This window comes from Dysidea avara, chromosome 1, assembly GCF_963678975.1.
Source record: "Dysidea avara chromosome 1, odDysAvar1.4, whole genome shotgun sequence".
NCBI lineage: Eukaryota > Metazoa > Porifera > Demospongiae > Dictyoceratida > Dysideidae > Dysidea > Dysidea avara.
Window position 1 is genome coordinate 13,224,608 of NC_089272.1, and position 24,491 is coordinate 13,249,098.

The 24,491-nt window shown below is 39.4% G+C and overlaps 1 protein-coding gene across 1 annotated transcript; it reads left to right on the forward strand.

Annotated features, from left to right (window-relative positions):
* Positions 1–77: 77 nt before the first annotated feature.
* On the forward strand, positions 78–24,128 carry LOC136257032 (NLR family CARD domain-containing protein 4-like). Its single transcript, XM_066050136.1, has 3 exons — positions 78–759; positions 21,207–23,918; positions 23,974–24,128. The coding sequence occupies exons 1-2, from the start codon at positions 693–695 to the stop codon at positions 22,478–22,480; spliced, it is 1,341 nt and encodes a 446-aa protein (XP_065906208.1). The 5' UTR covers positions 78–692; the 3' UTR covers positions 22,481–23,918; positions 23,974–24,128.
* The last annotated feature ends 363 nt before the right edge of the window (positions 24,129–24,491 follow it).

Genomic DNA, 24,491 nt, shown 5'->3' on the forward strand with positions numbered 1-24,491 from the left:
CTGTATGTGACCCAGTGTGGAAAAATTGATCTTATTGCCTATTTAAAAGTATTGAGTACTGCTGGTTTTCAGTATTCAGTGTGTTGTAGCTTGCCAATGGTTGAAGCTACGTGTACCAAATTGTGACATGTTTTACACCAATTCCTTACCTTCCAGAGTATCCACTGTACAAGTAGCCAGCAAATAAATTTCCCACCATTTAGATAGAATTTATACTGAGGTTGACTGTATCAGGTGAGCTCCAAATAGGGTGGGAAGCAAAGGCCCCGAGGAGGGTCAGAAGTTGTTTTAAAACTTTAAAGAGGAAGGCATAGGGATGAATCAGGTCAAGTTATGGGTCATTCAGGTCTCAAAACTAGCTTGAATGAAAGCACATTTAGAGCACAGGTCTTTATTCAACACCACGGTAACAACCAACCCCAGGCTGGCCAGAGCTCCATTAGGGCCCCAGACCGCTGGTATGGATTGCTACTGTTCTTAGGAAAAGCAGCCAACAAAAGCAGGCCACTCAAGTCTAGCTGATTTTGGTAATGAAATTTGATAGTTTATTCATGTAGCTTTGTATTGTTGGTGAAAAATCAAATTTGCTGACGTGGGCGATAAGACCATAAATCTCTTTGTTAATAAAATTGGTTTGATCAATGGCAATTTGTGTTAAATAAACCTTTCTGCCTATACACTTGGTAAACAACATGCTGTACACTTGTGCAGGTCAAGGATCACCAAGTAAACCTTCAATGAAGAAAATAAAAATTGATGGTACGTATGTATGTAGGTGTATTAAATAATATTATAATACTGCATACATCAGTGCCCAACAGTTTAATTGTTCTACTACATGATTACTATATGTATTGAATCATTTGTGCACAATTAAGTTTACATCAGCCAAACTAAATTGTGGAACATCTAGTCATGTTGGTGATACTTTTGTCATTGAAACATTGTGGTAATTTAAAAGTTATGTATTTCAGAAAATGACTTGGAAATATAAATTTGGTTTTACACACATGTGCACAACATTTATGGTAGAGCAGCCTGGTATCATGAGAAATGAAGACTATATAGAACATGTATAAAAGCTGTAGACTGGTAAGCTTTGCTGAAAGGTTGTGTTTCCTTCCAGTTTCAGATATAAGTTTCTAAAGACGTTGTGAATGCCTTTTCCAATGGGTTCTGTGACCATTAAAATACCTAAAGACAATGAGGTGGCAGAGTACCAGGTACTTTTAGTTTACACAGTGGCGGATACAGGAGGGTTGCAATGGTTTCAGCTGAAACCCCCTCTGAAAATAGTACGAGCCCCAGATTTATTTACAATTCATGTGAGTGATAAAATCACCAATAGTTATGCATGGTGTATTACATTGGTACCTTTTCTACTGGCCAAACTTCATACTTTTGCCTTTGAAAACACTAAAATGGCATTACTGCATTTACCCGTGTTAGGTACCTCTAAAAGTAATTATCGTTTTAATTAATACAAGTGCTGTTTTGCTTCAGAGCTTGCTGCAAAGGCCTGGATTAGTAAGATTCAGCTATGAAACAATGTTTTGGAGTGAGTTTTATGATTTACTATAGATCTATGTACGTAGCTATAGGCCAGTGAGCTATAAGACTGAGTTAACAACCCCAGTTGGACTAGATGTCTGGGATCACAGTTATTGAAAACTTCCTGAAATTCCCTCTGAAAATTCCTAAATCCGCCACTGTTACAGGATGACATGTCTAGTTCTCTTTATTAACCCTTATAGCTGCACGCTATTATTAACTAAAATGTACCAAGAGTGCATAGGCTGATATTTTAGCTGTTTCACATGGCTGAAAGTAAATCATTACATATAACTTCCACACTGTATGCAATAGAGTTACATAGTTTGTACCACTTTGTTTGTGAAGGATTAAAATACATTCAGATAATGGTTGATAACTTCTTCACAGTATGTCATAAGAACTTCTAGTAGCAATTTCATTTAATGATGAATCATGCCATATAAAGCTACCCTCATAAATAACTTGATTGACTATTGAGGTGGTACAAACAAATTCACTAGATGTACAGTGTATGCCCTCAAGATTTCTCTACATTGCCATAGATGATAATTCTTAAGCCACATAGGCAGTTATAGATATATTGTTCGTTTATTTTATTTTTATATATATATATATATATTTTTTGAAGTTTAAAGTACAAGTAATGTATGCTTACAGAATGGCTTTTAAACTGCCAGCTTGTCTAACATTATAAAGTGAAATCATTCATTAATAGAAAGTATTGTTCATTGGACTACTTATAGACAAGTATGAAAAATCGTTGTAACAATTGCTCACTTGTTATGCTATATGTGACCGTCTCAGCAAAAACCCGACTTGTTCGCACAATAAAAATTTTTTTTTTATTCACTCAGCAATATCTGCAGTATTCAAGGAATGGACCACCAAAGTTTCAGCCTTCTGTGGTGTGTAGTTTTGGAATTATAGCGCTAGACAGTAGGAAGAGCAAGATAATCGATTTGTACAGTACAGGCGCTTACATTCGCAGCCATAACTTCCGTTTGGATTAGTCTACAATGTTGCAATTTGGCTTAAAACGTTCACCATGGATCAGCACATTAACCAAGGTATAGTATTAGTGTTACGGCCGACACGTCCTCACACTTCAATTCCAGATTCTAGTTAATGCCACCCTCTTATAGTACTATTATAGCACGCAAACATGAAATACAGTACCCCTAACACACACCCCCCTTAAAGAGAAGTGTTGTACAAAAAGAAGCTTAAAACAAACTACAAAATGGCCTAGTATGATGAATAAAACACCCTAAATACAATAACCAAGTTTCTATGAAGAACAGTTACAGTCCTCGTGACAGGGCATCTGCTAAGACATCAAGATTCACGGTAGTGAGTCGCACGGCCAGTAAAGCAGAAACGCGCGCCGCAGACAATAAATGACACGACCACTACGTGAGGATTTTACAAGAACGAACGTTGTCAAATTCGGCCTTCCTGTAATCCACCCGTCACTTACGCTATCCCTCTGAAACTCTGGAGTTGAACTCATCGTGTCACTAGTAACTACCACACAAGCAGTGAAGCAAATCCATGCCGATTGTTTCGTGATCGAGGTTGCCGACATCAAAGGGGAAGTTTCATTTTTTTTTTTATCGCATGCGGTTAGACGCAACCGCAGTTGTATGCCTTGCGTTCATTCCGAACATTGATCGCCTTGTTATCGCTTCAGTATTCACTCAATCACCTCAAGATTCACATCTTCGATTTCACCATACATGATTACCCTACAGTCGTGATTTCAGCACCAAACGAAGTTTCAGTCGTCCTCAGTCGACCTAGAGGCCAAATACAAATCCCAGATTGTTGTTTTCCGCAATACTCGCTTGGCATGTAGGGCAATGTGTCTTTAAACTGTTCTAAACGTTTCGTTCAGATTGAAACATTTGTTTTCGAGAATGGCTAGTTTGAAATTTGAATTTAGTCGCCCCCACGTCATTTGCTCTCTAAAAATTTTACTCGGAATTTAAAGAATGACGCAGAGCACAACTGCGGTCACTGGGTATTGATGAACTGGCGCTCTATGTAGTTAATCAGTACATATAGCCACTAAGAAGTGTGCTGCCATAGATTATAGTCCATAGATATAATCTATGGTACTGCATACCACCCTTCGTTTTGAAATTAGTCGCCCCCACATAATTTGTCCTCTAAGGGCGCGGCTTAAAGAATGACACAAGATTACAACTGCGGTTACCAGTTGTTGACACAAGCTGTGAGTAATTAGCACATGTAGCTAGCTTAAAAGGAAGTGTGCAAAATCGCCTAATTGTCACCATGCATTATTGCATTTTATAGCACCCCCACACAAAATTACACATGTAATTACAACATACAGAGGAGACACATGAATACCAAACACTTTTCACAACAATAATGTAAGAATTGTACAATGATGACTGTAATATAACTGCTATGCAAATGTTTTCCAGTGGCCCGCCATGGTAGCAAGTCTCACATGACAGCATGTATATTCATCCAAACACAATGGGAGTAACGAGTAAGTATGATGACAACAAGTTGGTATGACTCCATTTGTAGAATCCAGATGAGTGGGTGTGGCTCCAGTGTGTCTAAACAGTTAACAAACATTCCTGTTATAAATACGTGCTAGAGTTGCAATATAATAGTATAGTATTTAAATGCAATAATACATAGTCTCCATTGCATCACTATCAAACGACACTAAGTGGAGGATATTGTTGCATCTCTAGTATGTACACTCTATCAGTACAACCTGTCTTAATGGCCACTAGTATAGAAAGACAACCACTCTTGAAAAGCCAATTCCAATTGAGAATTTATACACTGTTACCTGCTGAATGAGTGAAGGTGGCAATAAACAAGTTCCACCGTAATTTATACACGTGATCTGATCCTGTATATTCTGTTAGTGGATGAGATCCACTTGGCCAGGACAAAATGTGACTCAAGTGCCCTGGATGATCCATACTCAACCAACTTATGACCCAGTGGCACAATGGAACTGACTATAGAGAATACAATTATATTTATTTCTAAGATGTGTGGATGTGTGGACACATTACAACACATTACATGTACATACAAGACATGCTACGTACTGTTTTAGCATTTCAAGGCACCACATTATACATGTACCAGTCAACAATGCTTCATAGTGCCCATCAGTAAACCTGAAGAAAAGTTACGAAAAATAAAAATTCACATAAGTACAATGAAACCTCATTAATATGGCAGGCTGTGGGGCCAAAAAATTTGGTCTGAATAACAAGGTGGCCTTATTAATGAGGTCATAAGTAATGCTTAGCTATATTTGGGACCTACTAGAGGTGGCCAATATAATGAGGTGGTCTTATTAAAGAGGTGGCCACTAAGTGAGGTTTCACTGTACATACAGTTCACAATCACAATGGTGAACAATATTAAAGGTTAACAATATACACTGAAACCTGCAGGTCACTTCTTGTGGAAGATTGCTCTCTACACAAAATGACACATTCAGAGATTGTATTTAGATGGATGATACAGTAACGCATTGTGACTTCAATACTCGTGATGTGTCACTGCTAGGCAGCAACCATATACACGACACTGCCACATCGCACTTACTCGCACACACAATTTTGCTAAAGATTTTACAAATTGATAATTAAGGGGTGTGGCAACTAGCTGTTTCGCTCGCAAGACTGTGTGGCAGCTGTTTCCCTTCTGTACAAGTGGCCACCAAGACAGGTCCACTGTGGATGAAAGCCAGGCATTAGATATTTGGTATTTCATGTGTTGAAGACATTCCAGGGCTTCTGGTAGTCTCAAATCTCACCACAGTTTAACTCAGGCAGTGTTGTGGTCACCACTAAACTACTGGAATGCTGTGTTATGTTCATCTTATGCTTGGCTACTATATTGTAGAACTGAAATGGATACTCTGAAAAATATATCCTATGGATAATGACTTCATCACTTTCTTCATCAGGAGCTTATAAGGACCAATAGTGAAACTTTTTACACTTGGGGCTGACAGTCAACTGCCTATGTCTGAAGCAGTGCTTTTGGTGCTCTAACAGATTGGCTGCCCCCCTTGCTGCCAGCACTCACTGTCTCATACGCTGTCATACACTAAATCCATCTCTATAGCCAGTTAGAACAGCATGCTTCTTACCTTTTTTTAAGGCCGCATGATGCAGCCACCTCTTTAAAAGGCAAGGTCAGAAAATTTTGTCCCTACGGCCTGAATAATGACCAGTTTTCATTGTACTATTAGTGATATTAAGATACTAAGATATACAAACGCTACAACCTCTAAATATAGCAGTCAAATTTTTTACCCTGGTCCAATGTCTCGTAATAATCGTGACTTCGTGAGAGACTCTATTGTGACAAATACATGTTTATCATGATATGTGCTAATCGCCTTTTTACAATTAAGTTTTACAACACAAATACATGTATAGTTAAACGACTAGATCCCTTCAACACGAAAAGACAAGTAATGAGACAACCTTGGAGACAACAGCCACACAAGCCTATTCTGGTGCGTTTATTTAGTAGTAATATAAATTTTAAAGGCGTTTATTTACAACAGGACATAATTACGCGCCCCTCTATTGTCTCTGTACATACTTGCCTTTTCTTTACTATTCTCATTTCATTTCACAAGATCTCTTGGCAGGGGCGTAGCGTCTTCACTTGAATTAGTCAATGCTTGAAGTAGATCGAGATACTCTAATAGAACAGTCACATTTCTACAAGTGCCATATTTTTATATTGTAAAGTCTGTAAGTAGCTAGTAATTTAAACTATACAATCCGATGCTAAGCAGAAGTTGTAACTATGCTAAATATTGATTGCTGTGTTACAGCTGTTTTGTGACTGCTCTAATAGAGTATCTTGATCGTTTCAATGCAGTACAAGATGAAAGGCAAAGTGTTGTTAAGGGTTTACTAGTTAAAATGGGTGTTAGATGACTGCAGTTGCATGCCACTAACAGGGCCATCCAGAGAAATTAGAGGGCCCAGGGAAAAGAGTTAAAGAGGGGCCCAGGGGCAAGGAAGGGTCTAGATCCTGACTGCTCTATTAGAGTATATCGATCTTTCTTTATACAGGTATTCAAGTGGCCCCTTTCGGGCTGTGGTAGGGGGCAAAATACCCCAGTTACCCCCAATGTGGGCGGCCCTGGCCACTAAAATTACAGTTATATTTTAATATTCTGTCACTGTAATCTGGGGTTTCTGTCAAAACCATGGAAACTCACCTACTGTTATCGACAGTGCATTGCTTATTCTAACAAAAAGTATTGAAATCCCATCCAAAAACAGCTTATAGCTGTAAAAAAGTGCGCGTCCAAGTAAAGCAGAGTTAACTGCAACAAAAAGTAATGATATCATAATGCGGCCATGGGCGAGGTGTGCAAGTTGTAAAATCAAGACACACGATAGTGTGTCGTGCGGCCCAAGAAGCCGGCGCGCCACACCGTGAGTATATTAACAGGAAGAAAGAAAACGCAATTTTCACACCTATGTAGCTCTGTGATCCCTTATCCGATTGGAACCAAATTTGCTGGAGACGTGCCGCCCAGCTAGGGTAGTCTACATACCAAATTTGAAGAAAATCGCTCCAGCCATTTCCGAGATACGAGCGAACAAAATTTCGTTTTAATTTCTTCGTTTTTTTCTTCTTCTTCTTCTTCTTCTTCTTCTTCTTCTTCATCTTCTTCATTTCGCACACTTCGCAAAATTCGCCATAAAACACGAATGCGTGCTCGGATTTGGCTGAAATTTGGCACACTTAAAGGGCTCATTAAGGCGGATCTCCGTACCAACTTTGGTAGGAATCCGATGAACAGTCACGGAGTTATGACCGATTATTTGCGTAAAATAAGGTCGAAGGTCTGTCACGCCTACAGGGTAAACGCCTTGGAGGAATCAGTTGAAAATTGATATGTAGATGGAGCAACCATCGTAGGAGTGCCTTTTTGTGGTTTGAAAGGAATCGGGATAAAGACCATGGAGATATGACACGAAACCCAACCTGTGTCAAAATTACGCGATCGATTTTTATGAATAAAAAAACTATTAGTTTTCGTATCTACCAGGCAAACCGCTTAGAGCAACGAGCTGAAAATCAGTATGTAGCTGGAATAATCATCATAGAAGGTCCTTGCAGTAGTACAGAAGAATCGGATTACAAATCACTGAGTTATGATTCGAAAGGCAACTAGGTGCAGCAAATGCGAGATCGAGATACTCTAATAGAACAGTCACCCTAATAAAGCATTCAGCTGCATTTATAATTTACTCAGTTATATTACATTGTAAGTTATTCTGTGGGGAATTCAGCTACAAACAAGTCACCCTGTAGTCAGATCAGCTAGAAGAAGGTACCTAATAGAGAGTTCAGCTACAAATAAACCATCATGTAGAGAGTTCAGCTCAAATAAATCACCCTGTAGAGAATTCAGCTACAAACAAATTGCCCTGTAGAGAGATCAGCTAGAAGAAGTTACCTTGTAGAGAGTTCAGTTACAAAGAAACAATCATGCAAAGAGTTTAGCTACAAACAAATCACCCAGTAAAAAGTTCCGCTATGAACAGATCACACTGTAGAGAGTTCAGTTAGAAACAAGTCATCCTGTAGAGAGATCAGCTAGAAGAAGTTACCTTGTAGAGAGTTCAGCTACAAACAAATCACCCTGTAGAGAGTTCAGCTACAAACAAGTCACCCTGTAGAGAGATCAGCTAGAAGAAGTTACCTTGTAGAGAGTTCAGCTACAAACAAATTACCCTGTAGAAAGTTCAGTTACAAACAAGTCACCCTGTAGAGAGATCAGCTAGAAACAAGTCATCCTGTAGAGAGTTCAGCTAGAAGAAGTTACGTTGTACAGAGTTCAGCTACAAAGAAACTACCATGTAGAGAGTTCAGCTGCAAATAAATCGCCCTGTAGAGAGTTCAGCTACAAACAAATCACCCTGTAGAAAGATCCGCTAGAAGAAGTTACCTTGTAGAGAGTTCAGCTACAAACAAATCACCCTGTAGAAAGGTCAGCTAGAAGAAGTTACCTTGTAGAGAGTTCAGCTACAAACAAATCACCCTGTAGAGAGTTCAGCTAGAAACAAGTCACCCTGTAGAGAGATCAGCTAGAAACAAGCCACCCGTAGAGAGTTCAGCTAGAAGAAGTTGCATTGTAGAGAGTTCAGCTACAAAGAAGCTACCTTGTAGAGAGTTCAGCTGCAAACAAATCGCCCTGTAGAGAATTCAGCTACAAACAAATCACCCTGTAGAAAGGTCAGCTAGAAGAAGTTACCTTGTAGAGAGTTCAGCTACAAACAAATCACCCTGTAGAGAGTTCAGCTTCAAACAAGTCACCATGTAGAGAGTTCAGCTAGAAGAAGTTACATTGTAGAGAGTTCAGCTACAAAGAAGCTACCTTGTAGAGAGTTCAGCTGCAAATAAATCGCCCTGTAGAGAGTTCAGCTACAAACAAATCACCCTGTAGAAAGATCCGCTAGAAGAAGTTACCTTGTAGAGAGTTCAGCTACAAACAAATCACCCTGTAGAGAGTTCAGCTTCAAACAAGTCACCATGTAGAGAGTTCAGCTAGAAGAAGTTACATTGTAGAGAGTTCAGCTACAAAGAAGCTACCTTGTAGAGAGTTCAGCTGCAAATAAATCGCCCTGTAGAGAGTTCAGCTACAGACAAATCACCCTGTAGAAAGATCCGCTAGAAGAAGTTACCTTGTAGAGAGTTCAGCTACAAACAAATCACCCTGTAGAGAGTTCAGCTTCAAACAAGTCACCATGTAGAGAGTTCAGCTAGAAGAAGTTACATTGTAGAGAGTTCAGCTACAAAGAAGCTACCTTGTAGAGAGTTCAGCTGCAAATAAATCGCCCTGTAGAGAGTTCAGCTACAAACAAATCACCCTGTAGAAAGATCCGCTAGAAGAAGTTACCTTGTAGAGAGTTCAGCTACAAACAAATCACCCTGTAGAAAGGTCAGCTAGAAGAAGTTACCTTGTAGAGAGTTCAGCTACAAACAAATCACCCTGTAGAGAGTTCAGCTAGAAACAAGTCACCCTGTAGAGAGATCAGCTAGAAACAAGCCACCCATAGAGAGTTCAGCTAGAAGAAGTTACATTGTAGAGAGTTCAGCTACAAACAAGTCACCATGTAGAGAGTTCAGCTAGAAGAAGTTACCTTGTAGAGAGTTCAGCTACAAACAAATCACCCTGTAGAGAGTTCAGCTACAAACAAGTCACCCTGCAGAGAGATCAGCTAGAAACAAGTCATCCTGTAGAGAGTTCAGCTAGAAGAAGTTACCTTGTAGAGAGTTCAGCTACAAACAAATCACCCTGTAGACAGTTCAGCTACAAACAAGTCACCCTGTAGAGAGATCAGCTAGAAACAAGTCATCCTGTAGAGAGTTCAGCTAGAAGAAGTTACATTGTAGAGAGTTCAGCTACAAAGAAACTACCATGTAGAGAATTCAGCTACAGAAGAAGTTACCTTGTAGAGGGTTCAGCTACAAACAAATCACCTTGTAGAGAGTTCAGATAGAAACAAGTCACCCTGTAGAGAGTTCAGCTAGAAACAAGCCACCCGTAGAGAGTTCAGCTAGAAGAAGTTACATTGTAGAGAGTTCAGCTACAAAGAAGCTACCTTGTAGAGAGTTCAGCTGCAAACAAATCGCCCTGTAGAGAATTCAGCTACAAACAAATCACCCTGTAGAAAGATCAGCTAGAAGAAGTTACCTTGTAGAGAGTTCAGCTACAAACAAATCACCCTGTAGAGAGTTCAGCTTCAAACAAGTCACCATGTAGAGAGTTCAGCTAGAAGAAGTTACATTGTAGAGAGTTCAGCTACAAAGAAACTACCATGTAAAGAGTTCAGCTGCAAACAAATCGCCCTGTAGAGAATTCAGCTACAAACAAATCACCCTGTAAAAAGATCAGCTAGAAGAAGTTACCTTGTAGAGAGTTCAGCTACAAACAAATCACCTTGCAGAGAGTTCAGCTAGAAACAAGTCACCCTGTAGAGAGATCAACTAGAAACAAGCCACCCGTAGATAGTTCAGCTAGAATAAGTTACACTGTAGAGAGTTCAGCTACAAAGAAACTACCATGTAGAGAGTGCAGCTGCAAACAAATTGCCCTGTAGAGAATTCAGCTACAAACAAATCACCCTGTAAAAAGATCAGCTAGAAGAAGTTACCTTGTAGAGAGTTCAGCTTCAAACAAATCACCTTGTAGAGAGTTCAGCTAGAAACAAGTCACCCTGTAGAGAGATCAACTAGAAACAAGCCACCCGTAGATACTGTAGTTCAGCTAGAATAAGTTACACTGTAGAGAGTTCGGCTACAAAGAAACTACCATGTAGAGAGTTCAGCTGCAAACAAATTGCCCTGTAGAGAATTCAGCTACAAACAAATCACCCTGTAAAAAGATCAGCTAGAAGAAGTTACCTTGTAGAGAGTTCAGCTTCAAACAAATCACCTTGTAGAGAGTTCAGCTAGAAACAAGTCACCCTGTAGAGAGATCAACTAGAAACAAGCCACCCGTAGATAGTTCAGCTAGAATAAGTTACACTGTAGAGAGTTCGGCTACAAAGAAACTACCATGTAGAGAGTTCAGCTGCAAACAAATTGCCCTGTAGAGAATTCAGCTACAAACAAATCACCCTGTAGAAAGATCAGCTAGAAGAAGTTACCTTGTAGAGAGTTCAGCTACAAACAAATCACCCTGTAGAGAGTTCAGCTAGAAACAAGTCACCCTGTAGAGAGATCAGCTAGAAACAAGCCACCCATAGAGAGTTCAGCTAGAAGAAGTTACATTGTAGAGAGTTCAGCTACAAACAAGTCACCCTGCAGAGAGATCAGCTAGAAACAAGTCATCCTGTAGAGAGTTCAGCTAGAAGAAGTTACCTTGTAGAGAGTTCAGCTACAAACAAATCACCCTGTAGACAGTTCAGCTACAAACAAGTCACCCTGTAGAGAGATCAGCTAGAAACAAGTCATCCTGTAGAGAGTTCAGCTAGAAGAAGTTACATTGTAGAGAGTTCAGCTACAAAGAAACTACCATGTAGAGAATTCAGCTACAGAAGAAGTTACCTTGTAGAGGGTTCAGCTACAAACAAATCACCTTGTAGAGAGTTCAGATAGAAACAAGTCACCCTGTAGAGAGTTCAGCTAGAAACAAGCCACCCGTAGAGAGTTCAGCTAGAAGAAGTTACATTGTAGAGAGTTCAGCTACAAAGAAGCTACCTTGTAGAGAGTTCAGCTGCAAACAAATCGCCCTGTAGAGAATTCAGCTACAAACAAATCACCCTGTAGAAAGATCAGCTAGAAGAAGTTACCTTGTAGAGAGTTCAGCTACAAACAAATCACCCTGTAGAGAGTTCAGCTTCAAACAAGTCACCATGTAGAGGGTTCAGCTAGAAGAAGTTACATTGTAGAGAGTTCAGCTACAAAGAAACTACCATGTAAAGAGTTCAGCTGCAAACAAATCGCCCTGTAGAGAATTCAGCTACAAACAAATCACCCTGTAGAAAGATCAGCTAGAAGAAGTTACCTTGTAGAGAGTTCAGCTACAAACAAATCACCTTGTAGAGAGTTCAGCTAGAAACAAGTCACCCTGTAGAGAGATCAACTAGAAACAAGCCACCCGTAGATAGTTCAGCTAGAATAAGTTACACTGTAGAGAGTTCGGCTACAAAGAAACTACCATGTAGAGAGTTCAGCTGCAAACAAATTGCCCTGTAGAGAATTCAGCTACAAACAAATCACCCTGTAGAAAGATCAGCTAGAAGAAGTTACCTTGTAGAGAGTTCAGCTACAAACAAATCACCCTGTAGAGAGTTCAGCTACAAACAAGTCACCCTGTAGAGAGATCAGCTAGAAACAAGTCATCCTTTAGAGAGTTCAGCTAGAAGAAGTTACATTGTAGAGAGTTCAGCTACAAAGAAACTACCATGTAGAGAGTTTAGCTGCAAACAAATCGTCCTGTAGAGAATTCAGCTACAAACAAATCACCCTGTAGAAAGATTAGCTAGAAGAAGTTACCTTGTAGAGAGTTCAGCTACAAACAAATCACCTTGTAGAGAGTTCAGCTACAAACAAGTCACCCTGTAGAGAGATTAGCTAGAAACAAGCCACCCGTAGAGAGTTTAGCTAGAAGAAGTTACATTGTAGAGAGTTCAGCAGTTTAGCTGCAAACAAATCACCCTGTAGAGAATTCAGCTACAAACAAATCACCCTGTAGAAAGATCAGCCAGAAGAAGTTACCTTGTAGAGAGTTCAGCTACAAACAAGTCACCCTGTAGAGAGATCAGCTAGAAACAAGCCACCCGTAGAGAGTTTAGCTAGAAGAAGTTACATTGTAGAGAGTTCAGCAGTTTAGCTGCAAACAAATCGCCCTGTAGAGAATTCAGCTACAAACAAATCACCCTGTAGAAAGATCAGCTAGAAGAAGTTACCTTGTAGAGAGTTCAGCTACAAACAAATCACCCTGTAGAGAGTTCAGCTACAAACAAGTTATCTGGTAGAGGGATCAGCTAGAAGGATCACCTTGCAGAGAGTTCAGCTACAAACAAGTTATCTGGTAGAGGGATCAGCTAGAAGGATCACCTTGCAGAGAGGTCAGCTACAAAGAAATCACCCTGCTTCATCTTTTCTTCTTCCTGTAGTAAAGAAAAAAATGACAGGTTAAAAAGCCCTAAAGCCGGCCATAGGTCGGCTTTGGGGTATACAAATGCAAAAAGAAGTGAAATCTAATCCAAAACAGCCAAGCTGTAAAAAAAGAGTGCGGCCCTGAGAAAGGCTATGGTGAAAAAAGATGTGAAATCCAAGGTGGCGGCCAAGAAATGGCTGTGATGGTAGGTTAATGGTAAAAATTTTAATAACAGCAATTCAGTGAATTTGGTGCCGCTTGGTCTTGGCACAAAATTCACTTGAATTGTCGTTATTAAAATTTTTACCATTAACCTACCATCACAGCCATTTCTTGGCCGCCACCTTGGATTTCACATCTTTTTTCACCATAGCCTTTCTCAGGGCCGCACTCTTTTTTTACAGCTTGGCTGTTTTGGATTAGATTAATATTAGCTAATCAGATAATACAATGTTATTGTTAAAGTGTTAATGAGAACTATGTAATGCTGCTAGTTATTAAGTGTGTGAGCATCTTCATAAATGCTTTAATTCTCAATAAAGCAATGTGTATAGATTCTCTGATAGTAATAAATAGTTTGAGTTTGGCCGCCTTTCCTGTATACAGCAATGCTACAAACAAAGGAAAGGTGGCCAAACTCAAACTATTTATTACTATCAGAGAATCTATACACTTTGCTTTATTGAGAATTAAATTTATGTGGCATTTATGAAGATGCTCACACACTTAATAACTAGCAGCATTACATAGTTCTCATTAACACTTTAACAATAACATTGTATTATCTGATTAGCTAATATTAATTTTACAACTTGCACACCTCGCACATGGCCGCATTATGATATCATTACTTTTTGTTGCAGTTAACTCTGCTTTACTTGGACGCGCACTTTTTTTACAGCTATAAGCTGTTTTTGGATGGGATTGTTTTTACCCGGTATGTGTTTAATAATCAAATCATATCCTTGAAGTAACAAGCTCCATCTTAATAAGCGCTGATTTTTGTCCTTAAGTTTGTTAAGGAATGTCAGAGGATTATGATCAGTGTAGACAATTATTGGGTGCTGGGCAGCTGATAAATAAAAATCAAAGTGTTGAAGAGCCAATACAAGTGCCAAGGCCTCCTTCTCGCTGGTGCAGTAGTTTCGCTGGCTGCTGTTAAATTTCTGTGAAAAGTAAACTATAGGATGCTCCACCCCTTGCCGATCTTCTTGTACCAGGACAGCACCAGCTCCGATGTCACTGGCATCCACCAATAGCATAAACGTAGGAGTCATTAACACAGGTGCAGACATGAGCAATCCTTTAATCTTCTTAAAAGCGTCTGTACACTTTGCATCCCAAATAAACTTCTGATCCTTACGGAGAAGTCGGGTGAGAGGTTCTGCCACAAGCAAGAAGTTCTTACAAAACTTCCGATAATAACCCGCCATCCCAAGAAAGCGCATCAGTTCACGCCGGTTAGCTGGGTTGGGGAACTTAGTAACAGCTTCTACTATAGCTTCTACTGGCTTAATATGGCCTTGACCAACAACATTTCCTAGGTACACAACATGGGCACAACCCAATTCTTTTTTAGCAAGGTTGACTGTCAGCTTGGCTTCTCGTAGCCTGATAAACAACTGTCTTATCCGGTGTAGATGTTCTTCCCAAGTCTCGGCATACACCACCACGTCATCGATGTACCCTTCGCATCCCTGGAGACCAGTAATCACTTTGTTGATCATGCGTTGAAAGGTCGCCGGAGCGTTCTTCATCCCAAATGGCATTACTGTATACTGAAAAAACCCATTGGGCATCACAAAGGCAGAAATTTCCTTTGCATGGGCAGTTAAGGGTACCTGCCAGTAACTCTTGAGTAAGTCAAACTTGCTCACAAACTTTGCCACACCAATGTGATCAATACAGTCTTCTACCCTGGGTATTGGATACGAATCAGCCTTGGTAACTGCATTTCCTTTCGAAAATCAGTACAGAAACGGTACGCTCCATTACCTTTCGGGACAAGAACACACGGCGAACTCCATTCGCTGCTGCTGGGTTCTATAATGGCATTGTCTATCATGTATTCTACTTCTTTTCTCAAGTACTTGAGTTTGACAGGGTTGACTCGGTATGGATGTTGTCTGATTGGAGTTGCATCTATCACATCTACATCATGGTGCACACAAGGAGTCCTACCTGGAGTATCTGGAAACAAGTCTACAAACTCTAGAATCAAAGATGATACTTGTTGCTGTTGAGACTGGGAAAGGTTGCTTAACTTCTTCATCAAGTTAGTGAGGATGTCCGAATTCTGCAGTGTACAGCTACTACTCATCATAACATCATCTGTAGAGACTGTGTCTTCACCAGCTGTTACATCTTCAACGTGTCCACACACAGGAGCAGTAGTGGCTACCTTAGCGACTTCCCCCCTTTCCCAGTAGCTCTTCAGCATATTAACATGGCAAAGACGTTGAGTTTTGCGACGATCAGGTGTGTGTATCACATAAATGACATCTCCAACTCTCTTGGTCACCACATAGGGTCCACAATATCTAGCTTGCAATGGTTGCTTGTGTAGTGGGAGGAGTGCGAACACTTTTCTCCAACCTTGAAGGTACGATGCCGTGCCTTCTTGTCATACCATATCTTCATTCGATGTTGGGCTGCCTTCATATTCTTCTGAGCTATATTGCAAGTACTGGTAAGCCGTTGGCGCAAGTCTGACACTTGGTCCAGTAGATTAGTAGGAGGCTCCATAGCCAGCCAATTCTCCTTAAGCATCTTCAAAGGCCCTCTTACGGTATGGCCAAACACAAGTTCGAAGGGGCTAAATCCAAGGGAGTCTTGGACAGCTTCCCTGACTGCAAAGAGGAGCATGTAAATACCTTAGTCCCACTCCATCTGGTACTCAAAACAGTAACTTCTAATCATGTTCTTGAGCGTCTGGTGAAACCGCTCTATTGCGCCTTGAGATTCTGGATGATACGCAGAAGACTTTAACTGTTTCACACCCAGCTCGTGCATGACTTGTTGCATCAATGAAGACATAAAATTGGATCCCTGGTCGGACTGTATAGATGCAGGTAACCCCACAAACGTAAAAAACTTGATTAAAGAGTCTACAATCTTACGAGCCTTAATGCTCCTGAGGGGAATTGCTTCCGGAAACCTAGTAAATTGACACATAATTTTTAAGAGGTATTGATTACCTGACTTGGTTTTCGGGAGCGGTCCTACACAATCAATTAGCACATGGCTAAATGGTTCCCCACAAACTGGAATAGGTTGTAGTGGTGCTGCAGGAATGGGCTGGTTGGGCTTGCCAACCATTTGACACACGTGACATGACTTACAGAATTGTGTAACATCCTTCTTAAGTCCTGGCCAGTAGAAATGATTCAAAATCTTTTGATACGTCTTATTAATTCCGGGGTGACCAGCCATCGGTGATGCATGAGCAAGCTGCAATATCTCTCTTCTGTGTATCTTGGGGACCACAATCTGATGGACTATCTGCCTTTCCTCATTGGCTGGTGCTGTAATAGGTCGCCACTTCCTCATAAGGATACCATCAATATCATAATAACACGTACCCACATCTGATACTTCTTCGGAACTAAATGCTTCATCAGCTATTCTACACAGTTCAGGGTCATTCTTCTGCTCAGTCATCAATTGATCCCTTGATAGTGGAGAGCTCTGAGTCATCTCTGGGATTCTCGCAAACTCATTCATGTCAGCTGTCACAGGTTCTGTCTGAGAACTGGTATTATTAGACTGTGGTACCACTGTCTCCGTCAACTCATCATTGCCTCTAGCCCTCCGTGCCGCAGATCTGGTCACGACACATGCTGGGAAAATATCTATTGACTCTGTCTCCAGCACTTCCTGAAACGTAGGTTGTTCTGGTTCATCTATGACTTGTAATTCAGGGTTTACATCTACTTTCCCACCAACCAAGTCATTCCCTAGTATAAAAGTTATCCCTTGGATCGGCAATGTAGGTCTGACACCCACTGTGACTACTCCTGACACCAGACTGGACCTAAGATACACCTTATGCAGGGGCACCTTCAAAATCCCCAGTTCAACGCCTTGCACTAACTCACTGGTTCCAGTAGAAGATTGTTCTGTTAGTGGTAATACATCTTGTAACAAAAGAGACTGGGTAGCTCCAGTATCACAAAGTATCTTAACTGGTACAGTGGCCCCCTATGAAGTTAATGACACAGAACCATCTGACACATATGGAAGGTAAATATCATCTGGCTCAACTCCCTTTGCATTATTCACTGGCACTATCACAGGCAACTTACTACCAGACCCAGTCACAGACATCTCACCATCAGGCACAGCTGCTGACAATTTGCTATCAGTCACAGCTGCTGAGCATCTCATTGGTTTACTTACGGTACGTACAAGTGCATCAGTTTTCTTCTTCTGCAATGATCAACACTCTGCCATGACATGGCCTCTCCATTTACAATAGTTGCATACCACAGAAGAGAACTTATTGTTATTCTTGCTATTGTCATGTCTACCACTGTCACAATATCTACCAGTTTTAGGATGGATAGGTGGATTCACAGGCTTGTCATCTCTACTGCCATTGCCATCTGTAGGCGGAAAGGCATGTCTATGTGTCAGTGAGTAATCATCCGCAAGGACTGCGGCTTGATGTAAGGTGGTGGCCTTCTGTTCATCAATGTATGTTTTAATACTAGTAGGCATAAACTCCTCTACAAGGACCAACTGTCTAAGTTTCTCAAAGTCATTTGCTACTTCCTTGGACTCACACCATCTGTCTAACAACGCTTCTTTCTCCTGAGCAAACTCGGTGTATGTTTGTTTATCCACTTTCTTATAATTTCTGAAGTTCTGCCGATACGCTTCAGGAACCAATTCATATGCCTTAAGAATTGCTTTCTTGACTAGGTCATACTGGGAGCTTTGCTCAAGTGACAGGGCCGAATAAATTTCCCTGTCTTTCCCCTCTAAAACACTTTGGAGTAATAACATCCAAACATCTCGTGGCCACTCCAGACTGGTGGCAATTTTCTCAAAGTGGAGAAAGTATTTGTCCACTTCCTTCTCTTGGAATGTGGGTACAAACATAATATGTTTACTGACGTCAAAAGCAGCAGTAGTGCGTTCTGTCGGAGTTACTGGCTCCTTTGATTTCTCCAATTCTTTTAGTCGTAACTGTATAGATAATTCTTTCTCTCTTATCTCCAGCTCTTTCAACTTCAGTTGACTCTCTCTTTTTCTCTCTCTTTCCTGAAACTCTAGGCGCTTTAGCTCTAGAAGGTTGGCTGAAGTTAAAGGTTGCTCCTCATCTTTGGACACTAACTCTTCATCGATCAGGTATTCCTTGATTAACTTCTTAATCTCTCCCTTCTTCTGGCCAGATGAAGACGACAGTTTATAATGTTGCGCTATGGCTAACAATCCTGCCTTCTTAAGGGAGTCCAGAGCAAGCAAGGACGGATTCTCAGTAAATGATTCGACATTAAAATCACTCATGGTGGTGAAATCGACGCTGGCGTCATTAATAGCGACTCAACTTGACGAATCAAAGGTAGTCGGCGGCGACAAACAACAATAACAATTCCTAGTTAAGAAAAGCGACACAACAGACGGAACACTAATTAACAGAGGTGTACCTGTCCGGGTACCATTTATTGCCCGGTACCAAGGATTCTAAGTTTGTGGTTAAATAAAAATGGCAGACTGCCACTTGGATCCTTCTGTCCACCCCGACTACTTCGATCACAATACTTCTAAGATGTTTCTTGTTGTCTTCCTTCTGTTTTCGTTCTTCTCCTGTTCGCCGTCAGCTCCCGGACAAGCCCCCAAGTTTGTTACGGCCGACACGTCCTCACACTTCACTTCCAGATTCTAGTTAATGCCCGCTGCCCATCCGGGCACACACCCTCTTATAATACTATTATAGCACGCAAACATGAAATACAGTGCCCCTAACAATTAGCCCTGTAGATACTTGTGCATATGAATATGAAGGCGGTTTGGTAGAAGAAATGATGACGATTTTGTTTACTTTTACCGCATCGTAAAAAAATGCATGTGACATGCATACCGTTGGAGCTAGAGAAACGAAACAAAGATTTTCAAACTCTCCATGAACAGGCGAATAAGATAGTATATAATTTTAATCGATTTGAGTCTTCCTTCGTCAAGTACTGGCCTAATAAAAACTTGCGTAGTTTTTTTTTTGTAGCATGCGTAATTTTACAAATTATTTTATTATTTCAATTTTCTCAATACGCATGCTTTTGCGAACAAGTCGGGTTTTTGCTGAGACGGTCACATATTTCCTGTTGCTTCACATGCATCGTGTTAGTAGCCATTTATAAAATTGTCTGACTCACATGCAGTGTTGGGCAAGTTACTTTTTAAAAGTAACTAGTTACATATTACATATTACTTGCAACTGAACTATTTAGTTACAGTTACATATTACCCATAAAATAAAGTAACTATATTAATAATACATATTATATTACTTTGTGTCTACAGCCTTAAGCTGTCACGTGTGAAACTACCACCTTATCATTGTTGGACAATGTGCAAATCTTGGTTATAAGTAAGAAGCTGGTGAATAAGCTTCATTCAGTAGGCTTCATTACTTCGTTGTGGCTAGGCATTACTCAGTAGATTACTAACGAGATTAGTAACTGTGTTACTTGTAGTAATAATATTACGTAATATTAGATTCATTACAGTACCTATATTACTTAGGTGATGCGTTACATTTGTAAGTAAAGTAACTTGAGTTATATTACCTGTTTTTATAGTGTGTTTCGTTATATTACTTAGTTACCACAAAAGTAATAATATTACGTAACGCGTTACATAAGTAATGCATTACTCCCAACACTGCTCACATGAAAACTTTTCATGGACTGATCTCAATAATTTCCGTACTTAAGGTGAATCACTGTTACTAACCATCTATAATAGTGTACTAATCAAAATTAAACAATTACGAGTAATTTTTATGCAAACAGAATGTTAGTTAATTAAGGATTCATGGAAAATTACTGACTCAAAATCTTTGCTATAAACAGTTGAGAAGGGGTAGGTGAATAAGATGATATCCAGGTTTTATCATTAGACGCTGTCTTCACTGTGAACAAAGAATTCAAAAAGGTGTCACAGTTCCAGTCACGTTTAGTTAAAATCGGTCAGCCCCAAAGTGTTCATTATATATGACTGTATCTGGGAAAACTGGGCTTATCACCCATGGCAACAGATTTGATTTTTCGCCAAGAACACAAAGCTACACAAATAAACCATCAAATTTCATTATTAAGACTTGAGTGGTCTGCTTCTGCTGGCTGCTTTTCCCAAACACAGCGACAATCCATATGAGTAGTCTGGGGCCTGATGGAGTTCTGGTCAGTCTGGGGATGGCAATTCTGTGGTGTTGAATGAAAACCTGTGCTGTAAATGTCCTTCATTTTTGAGACCTGAGTGGTCCATAACTTTACCTAATTCATCCCTATGCCTTTCTATTTAATTTTTAAACAGCCCCTTGCCCTGCCTCCCACCCCCTTTTGTAGATCACCTGATCCAGTCAACCTCAGTTTAAATACTATCTAAAATGGCAGGAAACTTAGCTGCTGGCTACTTGTACAGTGTATGGTCTGGAGGGTAAGAAATTGGTGGAGAACATATGAAATTCGGTATACGTAGCTTCATCATCCAGAATACTTAAAACTGACATTTCTCAAGTAGGTGATAAGACCATTTTTCCCAGACTGGGTTACATATTATAGAGGTTATCTTGTATTTCCATTAGCTAATAGCTGCAACATCTGCCTTATTATTATAGCTTGCAGTAGATTTCTTTTGCATTGTTCGTTGTGCCCTACAAATTTCATTTAAAATTTCCTGTGAAAAGTTTAGATTTAGACATTATTGTAAGCAAAATAGTGCATGTGTGTGTACATACTTGAATGTGTGGCTGTACTTTCTGCAAATCTAGGTTGGGAGAGATGTAAAGATCACTTGCAATCATGTTATCTTAACCGTGAACCAGAGCCTACCAGGTGGTCTAAGCTTGGTGGACCTGATTTACACTTAGATGTTGCTATTATTCAGTCAAAAGTTTTGGATGATAAATTTTGTAGGGAACATTCCATGGGTATATTGAAGAAGAATGTACATTATATCACTATTGACAAAATTTTAACAACTGGGCATCAAAAAATTATATTAATTGAGGGAGATCCTGGAGCTGGTAAAACTACCATAACCATTAAAATGTGTAAACAATGGGCTGAAAGTAAATTTCTGCAAGATGAGTTGATGTTCTTAATTCCACTACGTGATCCCTATTTGCAAAAAGTTTCTACCTCTGATGAACTGTTTGATAAACTTAGTTGTTCTGAGATGAAAGAATATGTTCATCAGTATAATGGTAAAGGCTTAGTGTTTATATTAGATGGATGGGATGAGCTCCCTGATGATTTGCAATCACATTCATTCTATCATGATATCATCTTCAGAAATGCCGCATTCTCTTGCTCTACTATCATTGTGACTTCTCGACCATCATGTTCTGACCAACTAGCAGAGAAAGTTGGAGATCGTCATTATCAGATACTAGGATTTACTCCAAGGATGGTTCAAATATACATCAATGCATACTTTACAAAAGATTTCAGATCTGCGGAGTGCTTACTTGATGCTTTAAAAGTTAGGAGCTACCTTCGCCAAGATTTTTATATTCCAGTGACTGTAGTAATAATGTGTTACGTTTATCATCGTAATGACAACTATTTACCAGGAACTTTATCAAAACTTTATGAAAAATTTGTAATTTTGTGTATTCGTGCTAATGTTCCTGAAAATCTGAAGAAAAAAGTTAATAGTTTACATCAACTACCTGAAGAATTAAAATCAGTATTCACTAAACTGTGTAAAATTGCTCTAGAGATGTTAGTTGATAATAAACTATATTTTGATGGAGATGAGCTGGAAGATGAATTGAAGCAGCTTACATTTACAAGCACAGATGTGTTTGGTCTGTTGTCCATTGAACATGTCACTAATGAGTATGCAGATAAAGATACACGTTGCAGTTTCATTCATCGTTCAGTACAAGAGCTTTTATCAAGCGTATCCTTAGTACAATACAGTTGTGTTCAAGATTATATTGACAAACATTTCTTATATGGGTCTTATTTATTAAATGTTTTCCCTTTTGTGTTTGGTTTAATTCCCAAGAAGTACCTAAATCCTTTAGCAGAAAACTGAGACAGAAATTTATTACTACAGGTAGAAATAGTAGATTACTTACTGCTATAGCCTACTGCTTGTTTGAAGCACATGATGAAACCCTTTGTTACAAATTTGGTGAGGTGTTTAGTGAGCACAAAGACGTTGAATTTGCTGTAAACTCAGAATTAGAATATCATTATGCTGCCTACTTCCTGTCTGTTTGTGGGTGTAAAGCCTTAAATGTGAACTTTTGTGGACTCACCTTTCTAACAGATACTGAAGTTGAAACTATGTCAAAATATTTGTGTAGCACTTCAACTGAAATTATATCATTCAGGTTTGCTGTTTTATTCCAAATAACTGAAAATTCATTAATACATCTGCAAAAAATTATTTCATGTCAAAGGCAATTTAGTTGTATAAAAATTGACAATTTTAGTGAATGTCATAACTTTAAGATGCTTCTTCATTCCCTTGCTACAATGTGTTCAGTGATAATTCATACTTTTAATTGCCAATTCCCAGAAAGTGTTGAAATGTGCTATGACATTGTATGTAAACATAGCTTATCTATTAAAGTATTTAGACTTTCTTTGTGGAGTCAGGATGGTATGTTCCTGAATAAAAGAACCCTAAACAATCTCGGGAATCTTGTCAGTGCTCTAAAGACCCTGCAGGCTTTGTGCCTCAACTGTTCGTTTGCAGAAAGAGTCACTCTTGGCTCTTCAGATTGTTTCTGTACTGCTTTGTGTAGTAGCAAGTCATTGCACTCACTACAGTTTGATGAATGCTATATAACATCTGATGATTGTAAAAGCCTTAAGAAAGTTTTGCAGAGTAATAATTGTAATTTAAGATTTCTCACTCTGTCTAAACTGGATAACACTGACAGCTTAGCTATTATTTTGGATGGATTAGCATGCAACAGGACAATAACAATGTTTAGCGTGTCGGTAGATTCAACTGATGGATCTAACATGTTTCAGGGGAGCTTTTTAAATTGTCTTAAGTCAAATCAATCATTAAAAGCGATTGATTTTACATCGCTTTACAGTGTTGAAGGTAATTATGCAATATCTCATAGTAAACCCCTGAACATTTTGAAGTCATCTTCACAAGTATGCTCCATCTGTACTGGTCTACAATCCAACAGCACTTTAGCGCTACTGGATATTTGTGGTTGCTACATAGACAAGACAGCTAGCAAAGCTGTATGTGTCATGCTAAAGCTAAACAAATCACTGAAATATCTTTTCCTTGATCCATCTCACATGGAGAAACTAGAAGCTCTTGCTATAATTCACGGTTGCAATGCTAACTTTACACTGGAAGTTTTGTCACTGTGCTATTGGCCAGATACTCAGAGAGTAATTAAACGTCCTGAAGATTCCGTATTTTCATTTGCTCATGATGAAGAAATTAAAGTTGCAATGAATACATTGCAACTAAATCAAAAGATACTGAAGATTATCTGGTTAGTGTTCATAGTATATACATCATAATATTATTTAGGTTTATTCTTTATACAGGAACAGGAATGATGATTTAAGTTATTTTTCAACTAAGTTCTCCCTGTGTGAGCAACAGATGGCATTATGCATTTGACTAAATCACACACATTCAACCTACACACACACACACACACACACACACACACACACACACACACACACACACACACACACACACACACACACACACACACACTACTTTTAGCTACAGTATGTACTGTACATTATATTTAGCTATGTTCATTATAGTATAATGTCAGTGTTATATCAATTTCTAGTGCTAATGTCATAATACATGATTGATTCAGCAATTACACATTAGTGACCATATTCACTTGGTTGAATTCCATGGCATTTTCCTTAGTTCAAAAAATTACTGTGGTAACTATTCATACTTGACACTGCACTACTTGCATAAGCACTGTTTTTAACCCTTATTTCAAAATTGACTGTGGCACTATACTCAAGTGCAACTACTATTTAAGGTGCAGCATTTAAACACAATATTCTAAAGTTTATATATTATGCTAGCACAA

Coding starts and splice junctions, on each gene's coding strand:
- LOC136257032 (XM_066050136.1), top strand. CDS start 693: ATGCTGTACACTTGTGCAGGTCAAGGATCACCAAGTAAACCTTCAATG. Junction 760..21,206: donor GAAGAAAATAAAAATTGATG/GTACGTATGTAT, acceptor CTGCAAATCTAG/GTTGGGAGAGATGTAAAGAT.